The sequence below is a fragment of the Babylonia areolata genome, chromosome 20 (genome assembly GCF_041734735.1).
Source record: "Babylonia areolata isolate BAREFJ2019XMU chromosome 20, ASM4173473v1, whole genome shotgun sequence".
Classification (NCBI taxonomy): domain Eukaryota; kingdom Metazoa; phylum Mollusca; class Gastropoda; order Neogastropoda; family Buccinidae; genus Babylonia; species Babylonia areolata.
The window spans coordinates 3658306-3673776 of record NC_134895.1 but is presented as its reverse complement, the minus strand read 5'-3'; the positions used below and the strand labels follow the sequence as shown (position 1 = coordinate 3673776).

The following is a 15471-nucleotide window of genomic DNA, read 5'->3' as shown; positions in this document are numbered from 1 at the left end:
AGATGTAATGTTTTATGTTATCAAAGCGTTTTTGTAAAGCACCTAGAGCAGATTTCTGGATATAAGTATCCATTATTATTATTATTATTATTACTATCTATCACACTGGTTTTCTTCTGCAGAATTTTGCCAGAGGACAGCACGGCTTTTCTCTAGTGCGCCAAGTGCGTACTGCACACGGGACCTCGGTTTATGTGGAGTGATGGCCTAGAGGTAACGCGTCCGCCTAGGAAGCGAGAGAATCTGAGCGCGCTGGTTCGAATCACGGCTCAGCCGCCGATATTTTCTCCCCCTCCACTAGACCTTGAGTGGTGATCTGGACGCTAGTCATTCGGATGAGACGATAAACCAAGGTCCCGTGTGCAGCATGCACTTAACGCACGTAAAAGAACCCACGGCAACAAAAGGGTTGTTCCTGGAAAAATTCCACTTCGATAGGAAAAACAAATAAAACTGCACGCAGAAAAAAAAGAAAAAAAAAGGTGGCGCTGTAGTATAGCGACGCGCTCTCCCTGGGGAGAGCAGCCCGAATTTCACACAGACATCTGTTGTGATAAAATGAAATACAAATACAAATACAAAATATCGTCCAGTCCGAATGACTACACGCTTAGCTTGGGAGAAAGAACGAGAGCGGGATTCGAACCCAGACCCTCACAGACTCACTGTATTGGTAGATGAGCGTTTTATCCATTCTGCCATCTTCCTCCCTTATTAAAGAAATGAATATGCAAGAATAAGAACAACAAGAACAACAACAACAAAATAAACGAAAATCAGTTTCTCTCTCTCTCTCTCTCTCTCTCTCTCTCTCTCTCTCTCTGTGTGTGTGTGTGTGTGTGTGTGTGTGTGTGTGTCTGTCTGTCTGTCTGTCTGTCTGTCTGTCTGCGTGTTTGTCTGTGTCTGTGTGTGCTGTTGTTGTTGTTGTCTGCTGTGTAGGCGATTGGTTGTTTCCTGTTGTTGTTGTCTCCGTGTGTTTGTGTGCGGGCAGTGCCGTGAGCACACGCTGAGCGTTGACATTTTTACGCACCCTTTATAGTTCAATTTCACTCATAAGTTCACAGTTCGTAAAGTGTTCATTAGTAGCGGAGCATCACAGTCATTAGAAGTGGAACACCAGTCACAGGGCTGACGTTTCCAAAATGCTCTTAAATACATAAATTAAAGCAAACAGGTCAATAGTAAACATATATAATGATTACATCTAACGGAAAAAAATAAAGAAATGAACAGATAAGTAAATAGAACAATATAAAAAGAAGACGACGAAAAAGAAGAAGAAGAAGAACAACAACAACAACAACAAACAAATAAACAAATCAATCAATCAACCAATCAATCCAATTATAAAGCCAAGGCAGAAGCCCAGAAAACAGCAGCAGCCCACATCGAGGTCAGCGTTCATGCTGCCCACCACGTGGTTTTCCTGACTGATGCCCTGTCCGTCCTGCAGGCCTTACAATCCAACACAAACACTGACTCAAACAACCTGTTCTCCACTCTTGCCTCCCTCTGCAGGAGCCACGCTGTCGTCCTAATTGGATTCCATATCGACGGGCGCAATAGCCGAGTGGTTAAAGCGTTGGACTGTCAATCTGAGGGTCCCGGGTTCGAATCACGGTGACGGCGCCTGGTGGGTAAAGGGTGGAGATTTTTACGATCTCCCAGGTCAACATATGTGCAGACCTGCTAGTACCTGAACCCCCATCGTGTGCAAGCAGAAGATCAAATAAGCACGTTAAAGATCCTGTAATCCATGTCAGCGTTCGGTGGGTTATGGAAACAAGAACATACACAGCATGCACACCCCCGAAAACGGAGTATGGCTGCCTACATGGCGGGCTAAAAACGGTCATACATGTAAAAGCCCACTCGTGTGCATACGAGTGAACGCAGAAGAAGAAGAAGGATTCCATATCACTGCAGTGAGCAGGGCAACACGACTGCTGACGTCCTCACGAAGGAAAGTACAACGCAAGAGCAGGTCCACCAGCTACTCTGGGGTAAAAACCACCATCCAGGCCAAGCAACAGAAGTGGATGCATCAGCATCCACACCACAAAAAGGACAGACCCCTACTACCTGCTGACTGGGCAGGAACAGGTGTCAGTGTTCAGACTCAGGACAGCCCACAACCGCCTAAGCCACCACTTATACACTGAATTCCGCATTGGGCACTCAGCACAGTGCCCCTGTGGGACTGACAGCCAGACAACAGACCACCTGCTGCAGTCCTGCCCCCTCCATGAGGTGCTCAGGAAGAGGTACTGGCCCCACCCAACTCCAGTGACCAGGAAGCTCTACGGCTGTGTGGAGGATCTGCAGCGTACAGCTGCCTTCATCGCGGAGACTGGAGTGTCCATTTGACGAACGAGAAGAAGAATGATTGATTGATTGATTGAATGATTGATTGATTGAATCTTTAATGGGTGATGAATTAGGCAAAGGCCTTTTTACAATTCTACCCATTTAACGACACACAACATAAAAATAAATAAATAAAATGAAATAAGATAAAATGATAAAAGAACGGATGAGAAGAGTCACTGGGATATTCCATAGATAATAACAAAGCGACGAAAAGAACAATGGTTACATTATCACGTGCGAATGTTCGCACACACACACAACACACACACACACACACACACACACACACACACACGCAAAGAGAGAGAGAGAGAGAGTCCTGTCCCCTACATGAGGTGCCCAGGAACAGAAGAAGAAAATAAATAAATAAATAAATAAATAAATAAATAAATACAGTATTAGAGACAGGTGTTCAACAAACAGAAGAAGAAGTGTAACAGAGCACGGTGACGGCACAGAAGACGTGAGGGTGGCCTCACCTGCACCTCCCCTGCTCATTGGTGTCGGTGCAGGTACCGCCATTGCAGACTCCGATCAGAGTCTTGCAGTCCGTGCACACTGCAGCCGTCAGCGGCACCGCCAGGCACGTGCACCCGCAAAGCGCCAGCACACTGACCAACACACCGATAAACCCATGCATCGTCCTGGGCACTGGTCTGTCACGTCGCTCACAGTGACCTGTCCGTGCCTGTTGGGGATCGGTGTGGGGGAAACGTTGATTATTCTTCTTCTTTGATTTGTCGTCTTCCTCTCTTTCCTCGTCTTCTCTTCGTTCTTTCTCTTCTCCTTCCTCGTCCCTTCTTCCTTCTCCTACTCCTTCCTTTTCTCCTCCTCTTCTTCTTCTTCCGCACTCTTCCCGCGTGGAAGTCTCGTCTGGAAGTCTTGTCTTCGTCTCGTCGACTGTTGTAGGGCGTCGATGGTTGTGGGTGAAATCTGCAACACCTCATTTCATCATGATCATCATCGTCATTATCATCATCATCACCAGCATCACCGTAATCATTATCATCTTAATCGTTACCCTCAATGCTACTGTATCGTTAAAACTACTACCATCGTCACCGTCCTGAGAGCTTATTTGGTTTATATGATCACTCATTATGGACGTAGATTAAATAGTTGACTTCAGTATCCGTTCAGTCCAGCGTGTCAGCGATGATTGATAAGGATTGTTACTGCCACTTCACCAGCAGTGCACATGTGCAGCACAATGGGAGAGAGAAGAAGAAGAACAACAAGAACAAGGAGAACAAGAACAAGAAGAAGAGCAAGAAGAACAAGAAGAAGAAGTCGATGAAGGGAAGAGTGAAACAGACAGACAGACACCACCACTATAACTATACTAAAGATTTCAGCTCTGGTCTTGAAAGTGTGCAGTTGTACGTTACTGACATAAAATGAACTTACCAACTGCAGCTGAATGGTGGGGAAAACAAACTCAGAATGACCCAGACTCGTGTTGGCAAAGTTCATCTAAAGAGAGACGATCTGTGCCAACGGCATGTTCATGATCACAAATCGAACATTTTTTTAAATCGTTCTCTTGTTCTCCCAAACCAAAGTACAATGTTGAAAATCAAAATGATTCCTACAAGAGTTGACACACTTCTGAGGCATATCTCTCAGCGAATGTGAAATGTGTGAACTTCCTCAGCAGGCAGAGCTACAAACGTTACACACAGTGACCGGACACCTCAGCCACAGTGGGACACCAAAAAGACGTCTGCAACAACTGACGAGGCGTGTGTGTGACGGAGTTTAAGCATACCACACCAGTTTCAGTTTCTCAGGGAGGCGTCACTGCGTTTGGACAGAACCATATCCACTTCACCACATCTGCTGGGCAGACGCTTAACATCAGCATTAACCAACTCGCTATTGAATGCATGCGTATACATTTGTGTGGGGGTTAGGGGGTGCACGGGAGGGGTAGTACCTCTAGAGGGGGGGGGGGGGGGCTTGTCACGCTCTTCAGAGTAGATTTCTTCTACAGAACTTTGCTGTTGAAAATCACTTTTTGTTCTTGCCACTGGTTCTTTTTCAGTTCGTGTCACCTGAATGACAAGGCGCTCAGTTTGATTCTCCAGTCCAGAACTTGGCAGAAAAGGCCACACCAGGATTCGAACCCGGACGCTCAGTCATGGACGCTGTTTTGGCAGGTACGTGTCTTCATCCACTGCCACCTTCCTTCCACCTCACGAGGGGTGAAGGTCATGACGGCTGTAAGGCCTTGTCACCCTGACTGTCCAGTTCATTTGATGTCACATGCCTGTGGCACTAACTGGTCCTCAAGCACCACGTACAAAGTACTATCTGCAAAATGCATTTTCCTATCATAGACTGTAGTGTTTACGAACCCCCTTTTTGACTCACTTGTGTAAACAAAGTGAGTCTATGTTTTAACCCGGTGTTCGGTTGTGTGTGTGTGTGTGTGTGTGTGTGTCCGTGGTAAACTTTAACATTGCCATTTTCTCTGCAAATACTTTGTCAGTTGACACCAAATTTGGCATAAAAATAGGAAAATTTCAGTTCTTCCCAGTCATCTGGTTTGAAACAATATTGCACCTCTGGGATGGGCACAAAAAAATTAAAAGAGAAGCCAAATTATATGCAAACTGAATTTACTGTTATATTTATATTTTTTGTATTCTCTGAACTTGGCACTTTGATCTGATATTCTGACACAACAACATTTTTTTCAACTTCTTTTGCTAAGCATGGAAATTATATTTATTTTGCATGTCTTTGGTGCAGATAGTAAAAAAAAAAGGGAAATTAATCTGTAATTAATGCTAGGGGGGTTAATTTGCTTTAAACTGATCTTTCTCATCTTAAACATTACATTTTGAAATTATACTCAATACATAAAAAGCTTGTGTTTTACTCTCAGTGTACAGGGCTTTCACTATGTTAATTCACCAAAGAGGTCTTTTTCGGAAAATACTAAAATCAATAGGACGAGTGGACTTTATAGATCTATTGGCTAAGCCCTGAAGGTCATGGGCAAACATCAATTGCGTACACATATTTATACATATTCAAAGAGCGTGCTTATATTCTTCGCGAACGTGAACGACGCCATTTTGTTTCAAGTTGTTGACCTGCCCGTTCAATCCTATATTTAATCGACAATACACGATAACATGTAATGGAAAGATGGAGAAGGAGACCGATAAATATCTATTCAGAGAAGATTTGTGAACGCTTCATCACTTACTGGATTGTGCCCCAAACTGCCATAAAAATATCCACAGAATCAATTGGAATTCACAGTTAAAATTAATAAACCATGAGAGTTAATACCCTTGAATTGATGAAACGTAAAAATTTCCAGTCTTGACTTTTCTCAAAATGAAGTCCTTTTCACTTCATACGACGTTTAGAAGTACTTGTACTTGGCTCTACATGTTATTAGTTTAACAAAATACTCAATTTTCATATCAACTTTAAAACTATAAAACTAGAATGAACATAAAAGAGAAACTGAATCGACCGTGTCAACCGGGTGTAACTAAACTTGTACATCTATCTAGATCCAGAGAAAACGGCTAAATGTTGCAGTGTGATTGCGGCGATAGCCACGTCTCCTTTACCGCGGACTTAAAAAGAATTTTTAATTGCCCTTAAAGATTTTTTGAATGCCCAAGATACACCAGAATGATATGATTTAAACATCGTTCTCACTGCAAATACCGCAATCGATTTATCGCCCTTTAAAAAAGCATGTTTAAATGTTATATTTTTGAACGTCAGTTTAGCAGCCACAATAGTGTAATGGTAAAGACAGTTTCTTCTCACCCGAACACACGGGGTTCGAATCTGCCGTTAGGACTTTTTTTTTCTTTTTCTTTTAATCCGAAGCTTTATAATAACAAATACAGAACACATTTTAACGATTAGATTTTTTTTTAAAGTGTATCACAAGTGAGTCTTGAAGGTCTTGCCTCTCTTGTTTTTTTTTTTTTTTAAGTCGCCATCTCTTCTAATGCTATTCTAATCTCTGATGTAATCTAATCCGCATCCATCCAGTTTCATGCCGGTATTATCACGTTTCAGTCTTCTTTATTATTTACTATAGTTTGTGGTTGATTTCTGTTTGTTTGTTTATTTGTATATTTGTTGATTTGTTTGTTTGTTTTTGTTTTGTTTTGTTTTCTCGGGAAAGATGGTGCTTGTTTATGTTTGTTTAGTGTACACTTGGAACATATTGTTGTTGCGACGAAAATTAATGTCACTGATGGAGGTGATAGAAAGGTCATAAACCCGCACGGTTTGAACAGATTTTGAGCACTTAATTATGTGCTCTACACACATGCACGCTCTCGCTGTGTGTGAGTTTCCGGAAGGTGTGTGTGTGTGTGTGTGTGTGTGTGTGTGTGTGTGTGTTTGTTTGTGTGCGTGCGTGCGTGTGTGTGTGTTTGCGTGGGTGCGCGCGCGTGTTTGTTTGTTTGTGTGTGTGTGAGAGAGCGCGCGCGCGCGCGCGCGCGTGTGTGTGCAGAGCAAGGCCCAGTCTGCCATGTTTCTTTACTCCGTGGAGCCAACTGCTGTTAGCATGACAGAGAGTGAAGGGGGTGGGCGAGGGAGGGAGAGGTGTGAGTGATGTTGAGCAATGGCGGAGGAGGGGGAGGGGAGAGGATGTGAAGGAGAGACAGGAGAAGCGGTTAGGAGAAAGAGGAGGAGGAGGGGAACGAGGTGGAGAGGGAGGAGGAGGAATAAGAGGGAAAGAGGTAGAGGAGGAGGAGGAGGAGGAGGGGGAGGAAGAGAGGGAGGAAGAGAAGGAGGAAGAGGAGGAGACGCCCCTAAACTCTGTTAGTGTCCTGCTATTTCCTGCCTCTTGTCCACGCCCACCCCCCAGCTGTCAACAGGGCTGTCTCGGTGTGTGTGTGTGTGTGTGTGTGTGTGTGTGTGTGTGTGTGTGTGTGTGTGTGTGTGTGTGTGTGTGTGTGTGTGTGTGTGTGTGTGAGGGTGTGGCTCCCTCCCCTCATGTCCTCTCTACATGATGAATGGCTGCCAGCCACAAGTGGAGCCCTCACCGTCTCTCTCTCTCTCTCTCTCTCTCTCACCCACCACCACCATGTCTCCCCATCCCTCTCTCTTTCCGTCTCCTCTATCTGTCTGTCTGTCTCTCTCTCTCTCTCTCTCTCTCTCTCTCTCTCTCCTTCTCTGTCATCACAAGTGAAGATTGGATTGGACGGGAAGAGGGCAACTGGCTGTTTTTGTCCTGGTGTGTGTGTGTGTGTGTGTGTGTGTGTGTGTGTGTGTGTGTGTGTGTGTGTGAGTGAGTGAGTGTTTGTGTGTGCGCGCGCGCGCCTGAGTGTATGATTCATAATCAATTTTAATGTCAAACCTTGACAAGGTCTATAAGACACACATGCAAAGTTACATGAAACCCCGCACAAAAAGCAAAACAAAATAGATAATTACTGAACAAGAGATTGAATCACTCCTGCACGCTATGGCGTTTTTGGCAGCAGTTACTTTTCCCAAACAGTCCCACAAGTTTGTCTTCCAGTATTAGCTGACTGGGTTTTATAATATTTGGAAGGTATTTTTGGATTTTTTGTGTGAATTCTATTCTAATTTCTTTGTATAATTCGCAGTCATCTAAGAAATGATATTCATCCTCTATTGTTTGACATTGTACACATAGTCTCCTTTCTTTGGGATGTTGAAATATCTGCCTTTTTCTATTGCTAAATCATGACAGGATATCTTAATTTGCACAATGATTGTTTTTGATTATAATTAAGATTACCTTCAAGCAAGTAAGGTTCGGTTCTGTATTCACGAGTAATTTTATTATGAAATAGTAGTTTATTTTCAGATTTGTTTCTCTTCCAGAATAAAACATATCCATATTCTTGTTTATTCATTATAACGTGGCTAAGTCTGTGAATATTGAATGTTGACTGATTATTCCAAACGTGTCTTAAACCAAGATTCTGTGATGAAAAAAAAAAAAATTCAACGAAATTAATCTATGTTCTCTGTTTTGTTTCCTCTGTAAGCAAGTCGTCAAACACAATTCTGATATACAAATTTGCTCGTGCCTATATATGTTATGTGAAACCAAAATTTTATTATTTGACAAATCACTTTTAAACTTAAGGAGTATATACCTATTTCACCAAGTACTGCTAAATTTGTGGCTTTTTTGTGGACTCCCAATATTTGTTTTAAAATGTTTAAATGAACATGCTCGTGAGGAAATTTGTTCATGAGACAAAGGTTATATAGTTTGTCATAGGTAAAAGTATCATCTGCTTTGTCTCAAGTGGGGAACCATATTTCTGCTCCATACGTTAGTATTGGTGAAACGAGATTATCAAATAATATGATATTATATGTATGGTTATGTTTTCATTCTTGAAAGACCTTTTAAGAATATGAGAAGCTTTATTACCTTGTTTAACCAGATGTTCCGTAGCCTTTCCAAAATTGCCTGATTTATGGAATATTATTCCCAGGTACTTATATTGTTCAGTTGTTTCTATAACTTCTGTTCCACATTTTAAAAATATCCGAGCTCGTGGTTGTGATCTCGAAAATATGACAACTTTTGTTTTGTCTCTATTGATTTGAATACCCCATTGTTTACAATATAAATGTAACTGGTTTAGTTTCAGCTGAAGGCCATGTTTAGATTTTGAATGTAATACTATGTCATCAGCATATAAAAGACAAGAGATAATTTTGTTTTGAGAATGACTAACTGTTGGCGAATCGGTATCTGGGAGCCAATCAACAATATCATTTATAAATCTATTAAATAATGTGGGGCTCAGTGTATTTCCCTGTAGTACTCCTCTTCGAACATAGACTGAAGGGGATGAATCAATTTTCTTTTGTGTCTGTATACATACTTTTTATCAAATTGAAGCACCTACTTCGCATACCTTTTTTTTCTTAGTTTTATGAACATACCTGCGTGTGAAATGCTTTCAAAAGCATTTTTGAAGTATACGAAACATGCGTATAATCTGTTCTTTCGATTTTATATGGTGTAATCTTTTTTTTTTCAACACAAAAATATGGTCCGTAGTTCTAAAATCTTTTCTAAATCCAGCAAGTGGACTGTTTGATTCTACATAATTATTTAATCTGCTGTTGAGGATTAGATAAAGTAGTTTACTTAAAGAACAATTGATAGTTATTCCTCTGTAGTTATTTCGGTTTGATTTATCGCTCTTTTTATGAACTGGGATAGATATCCCATTTTCCACAAATCCGGATAACATCCAGCTTTTAGAACATAATTAAGTACTGTTTTGATTGTGGGAAGTAAGTCTGGTAAGACAGCTTTAATTATCTCATTTTTGATGCTGTCTGTGCCCGGTGATTTATTGTTCTTCAGTTTTTGACACGCTTTTATTACTTCGATGTTATATATATATATATATATATCATTATCTAAACTTGTATCACAATCCACGTTGTTAAAACCGGTTTTTTTTGTTTGTTTTTTTTTGTTTTGTTGTTGTTGTTGTTTTTTGTTTTTTTTGTTTTGTTTTGTTTTGTTGTTGTTGTTGTTGTTGTTGTTGTTGTTGTTGTTTAATCCCATTATCAATGGTATTTTGGTTTTCATCATCCATACCAACTTTGTTTCCAATACGTTCATGTAAGTGTGTGTGTGTGTGTGTGTGTGTGTGTGTGTGTGTGTGTGTGCATTTGTTTGTTGGTGCGCGCGCGCGCGCTCGCGTGTGTGTGTGCGCGTGTGCTGAGAGAAAGAGTGAGAGGTTGGGTGTGGTCGGTATTGGGAAGAATAGCCAATAGTTTCGTTTACAGGAAGGATGACCACCTGACTGACTCCCCCCCCCCCCCATCCCCCCCTCCCCCCATCTCTAACCCCCCTCCCCCCCTTCCCCCGTCCCCACCCCAAAAAAATCACTTCTTGCGCCACGAAATTCAGTAGCACATGACTTTTTTTTTTCTCTGAATAGAGAGCAAAGATTAAAAAAGTGAGCCAAAATATTCCACCACGAAGGAGCCTGTAATACCAACCCCTTGTTCTCTATCCGCTGGACTGGTTTAAACTTTAATAATTGTCATGTCGACTGGCTGTGTCCATAAACTACCCAAGGTTTCTGCGTTCTTAGCCGATTTCAGTGCGTGACGTACTGCGCTCACTCTGACCCTCAAACACCCCACGATGAATGTTCTCTTCCCCTTCTGCACCTGTCTGTCGTGCAACAGGGGTGGACTGCTTGGGGCGATCCCTGCAGTGCTAAGGTTGCTTAGAGTTAAGAATGTTCCCAAGTTTTTGGATTTCACCGTGGACATGGGAACGTTCTTGACGACAAGCAAACTTAACGCTGCTACGTTCATTCATGCATACCGTACCGCGCCAGGGCCAGGTTGCTTGAGGCGGTCCTTGCAGCGCTAAGGTTGCTTAGAGTTAAGAATGTTCCCAAGTTTTTGGATTTCACCGTGGAGATGGGAACGTTCTTGACGACAAGCAAACTTAACGCTGCTACGTTCACTCATGCATACCGTGCCGCGCCAGGGCCAGGTTGCTTGAGGTGGTCCTTGCAGCGCTAAGTTTGCTTAGAGTTAAGAACGTTCTTAAGTATATGGATTTCACCGTGGAGATGGGAACATTCTTGACGATAAGCAAACTTATCGCTAAGTTCACTCATGCATACCGTACCGCGCCAGGGCCAGGTAGCATGAGGCGGTCTTTGCAGTGCTAAGTTTGCTTAGAGTTATGAATGTTCCTTAGTGTATGTAATTTACCGTGGAATCAGGAACACTCTTAACTTAGGGCTGCAAAGTTCGCTTATTCAACCCACCCCATAGGTCCTTACGGGGACAATCGTGTACGTGTCTTGTCTGCATGCCAATATCGTCATTTCGGTGTAGGCGCACAAATTCTCGATCACTTAACTCTTTCACCACCACAGGCGACTTTTGTGGACATCGAGGGGTCATGTTAACTGAAGACCATTTTTCCTATGTTAACAAAGCTTGACAGCTGCGGTCAGTTTCCCTGCCAATCAAACAATCATGGCTGACCTGTGCCCCCTGACCGAGTTTAAAATGAACAAGTCCAATGTGTTGTTTGGACATCAACCAAAGCCTGTGACAGAGAGCATCGTATCTAAAATATTCAAAACCTGACAGTGAAAGAGTTAACACTCCATGAACATAGTTAACTCTTTCACCGCCAAGCTCGCATTTATGCACAGGCGTGGTAGAGGACCCACGTCACTGAAAGGTGACCATTCATTGGTCTGTTATCCATGAACCTACTGCTTTTAATGTTCGGTGGTAGGATAGGCCATATTTTCTATATATCGCAGGGGGAATCCCCAGCTATTATTAGCCACTGTCTTTTCTGTGTTTATACCACAAGGGAATTTTGTACTCTAAACTCACTGGCGGTGAAAGGGTTAATAGTCGTTGTCGATCAGTGACTTTCCCTGCCAACCTCTACCAAACCTGCCTCCATGCCTACAACGTCACTGGTGTCTCCAGCCACGCATCCAAACCAAGTGTTTGTGGGGAGAAATCAACGGCACGTCAGTGTGAGTACACGCTGGTATCAGTTTCAGTTTCTTGGAGGCCGCGTCTAAGCGTGAGGGGCTAATCCATATACGCTACACCACACCTGTTTTAGAATTATTGAAAATATTATTATACTGAGAAAAGGGTGGTGCGGGAAAATCCTGACCTCCGCATAACCCAACGCATTGACAGTTTACTACAAATAAATGTATAAAACACTCACCTAAAATAAACTAAAACAAAATCAAATAAATCAACTCAGTAAACAAAATTGCAAGGCGCAAGCTAAAAACACAGATGTGGAACAAACTGCATGTGTTCCACTGATTTGTTGGTTCAGTATATTGCTGTGTTCCGCTGATTAAGTGGTTCAGTGTATAATGTTTTCCCCTGTCATTGCACACCAACAGTGAACTGAATCAAATTTAGGACAACAGTGCGTGATTATTTTTTCACCAGCGTGGAAGAAGAGCGAAGGTCGATCTCGTAATATCAAACGTGAAACAGCGCTCCTGTTTTCTACAGTGCAGTGAGGGTGCATGTTGGGCTCTGCACACATGATGAATTCATTTTGCTCGGAGCACAACAGCCGTTGCGGTATAGGATGCACGTCTCCAACGTCAGTGTTGGCTGCTGTGTCATCTGTCATGCAGGGGAGGGAACGCCTGCCTGCCTGTCTGTCTGTCTCCTCACAGACACGACGTCATTAACCAGAACTGTGTTGTTTTCTTACAACACTGCAGTCTACACGGAATTCACTCCCCTGTCTACTGACAGCTCCTCCTTTCCTTCCGCCCTTTCTGCAGCGAATCAACTGAACTAACATCCCGCCAGAAACTGAAATTTCAGCCAGACATAAAAATAACAAAACTGCTTTTTTTTCTCTCTCTCTCTGAACAAATAAATTTCCCTCAGAATGAAAACAGATTTTCTTCAGAATGAAATTTAATTTCTATCAGAATAAAAAACAAAATTTCCCCTCGGACAAACTAAAGTAACGAAATTTCCCTCAAACTGAATTTAAGTTTCTCTCAGAATAAAGTAAACATCCCTCGGAATAAGACATTAAAAAAAAATCCTTCGCACTGAATCAAAACCAAACAAATACACAAACGGTCTGGGTTGGAGCAGCTCCAGACAGCAGGTAACTGCAACTGACAACACGTTACTTGTCTCCTCTACTTCACACCTCCCTTCAAAATAAAATAAGACAAAGCAAAACAAACTTACGACAAGATAAATGTATAAATGAAATAGACCATGATGAAATAAAATGAAACAAAAACAGTCACGAAAGAAGGCGCAGAACAGAACAGAAAAACGGGACAAGATACACACCTGAAAGGTGTGTGACGTTTCACCGATTGCTTGGATTTTTTTTTTTTTTTTTAATCATCATTGTTACGGTTATTACTATTATCATTTGCCTGTCCAGATCTAGTTTCAATTTCAAGGAGGCATCAAAACGTGCGGACTTATCCATATACGCTTCACCACATCTGCTCTACAGGAAAGAAAAAGAGCAGACGCCTGATCTGCGCACAAGCACAACGCGCTGCTCTGGGTCTATAGAGACCACCACACAGGTATGTAGAAATCATCAGCCAAAAGGAAATACGAAAAATAAACAGATAAGTAAATACATTAGTTAGAATGTATTAGAATTGAAAAATAAGAGAAGACATTGATTTCAATGGAATAAGGACAAAACGTATCCACGTTCAGAAAGTAGGTCCAGCGAGATTTCGCGTTTCTTCTTCTTCTAGAAATGACACAGATTTTCTTTCTTTCTTTCTGACTTTCTTTCTTTCTGTCTGTCTGTCTGCATTTCTGTCAACGTATCTGTTTCTTGGTTCCTCAGTGGAGCATCCTTCTTTAACCACAAACCGTTGTTTCCGCAATCATTAACAATAATTCCAAGAAGGCGATACATAATATACGCCAATGTAAATGTGACAAGAACTGAATGGCAAGTTTACAATAAATTGGTCACAATCTCCATGGAACCTTTCACTGATTCTGTACTTGCTGCTTTCCTCACGTCTTTTGTGACGGATGCAATAGCCGAGTGGTTAATGCGGGTTAGGACTTTCAATCTGAAGGTCCCAGGATCGAATCTTGGTAACGACGCCTGGTGGGTAAAGGGTGGAGATTTTCCCGATCTCCCAAGTCAACATTTGTGCAGACCTGCTATAGTGTCTGAACCCCCTTCGTTGTGTATACGTACGCAGAAGATCAATACGCACGTTAAAGATACTGTAATCCATGTCAGCGTTCGGTGGATTAAGAAAACAAGAACATACCCAGCACACACACACACACACACACACACCCTACCCCCGAAAACGGAGCATGAGCAAAACGGTCATATACGTAAATGTTATATTCTGCAGGGAGTGTCTGAAAAGCGCTCAGAGCTTGGTCTCCGACCGAGGACAGGCGCTATATACGTATCCGTATCATCATCATGTTTTTTCCCTTCACAATTTAAACAGAACCACGTCTTTTATCCTTTAGTTTATTTCTTCTTCTTTTTTTTTTTTATCTCCTACTGCCTGCCGGTGATCTGATAACCCAAATAAAAAGTTTATTTAAAAATTGTTGACATATTACTTAACCCTTTGAGCCCTGAGTTCCTGAGCAATTTTAACCCTTCTGCCTGAGCTCCTGAGCCAAAATTTGCAAATAATTGGTATTAAACAACTGAAATAAATCTTTGCTTTTCTTTTGCCAACAATTTGTTTGAATGTGTCATGTATAACTCACTGACCATGGCCTGTTTCTTCTGTTGCTGCCTGTACCTTGTCAGACCTGCACCTTGTCAGACCTGCACCATGTCAGACCTGTACCTTGTCACTGAAAACTTCAGTCACCGTTCACACCTGTGTGTCCATTAGCTTCACGCCAGGGACTTACCTGTACACAGAAGCACACAGAAGCAGACTGCATCTACTGAGGCGTGTCCCCCACCGTCACGCCACGCTGGCTGTGTGACAAGACAGGGGAGGTCACACTGTCATCTTCTGGCGCCCCCTGTTCCCCCCCCCCCCCCCCCCCCTCAACCCCCACTGTCATCCCTCCTGTCGGCGTGACGTCACATGATTGATCACCTGCCCATTGTCTGGCCGCTCTTTCCGCGTGGAGGTTTGTCATTCATTGTGTGTTGAGAGAACTACTGTGTGTGACGACATGGCAACCACGCCAGCCTGACCGTCTGACGTGTTGGTTAGCACTGGTGACGTAAAACCTTCCTGTGACACAATGCATGCAACGTCAGTGGGTTCAGACACACGCTTCATGCATTTTTTTTGCTAGTCAGTCTAAATACACAGTGCAAATGATGTCAGTACGCAAAATAAATCTTGTGTTCACAATGCACAATACCCATCAAGTCACAATGCCCCAAAGGACAACACAGATCATGTCAGTATGCCCAATGGACAATTCCCATCAAGTCAGTATGTCCAATGGACAACTGATTCCCATCAAGTCAGCATGTCCAATGGACAATTCCCATCAGGTCAGTATGCCCAATGGACTATCCTATCATGTCAGTAAGCCCAATGGACAGTTCCCATCATGTCAGTATGCCCAATG

General features: G+C 42.5%; 1 protein-coding gene across 1 annotated transcript in view; it reads right to left on the bottom strand.

The window, feature by feature from the left end:
- Positions 1-14889, bottom strand: part of LOC143294806 (uncharacterized) — a 17506-nt gene extending 2617 nt beyond the window's left edge. The window contains exons 1-2 of the mRNA XM_076606300.1: positions 14791-14889; positions 2850-3303 (exon numbers count right to left, since the gene is read on the bottom strand). Coding sequence (XP_076462415.1) covers positions 2850-3010 — 161 coding nt within the window. The 5' untranslated portion in view covers positions 3011-3303; positions 14791-14889. The remainder of the gene's footprint in view (positions 1-2849; positions 3304-14790) is intronic.
- Positions 14890-15471: the final 582 nt, after the last annotated feature.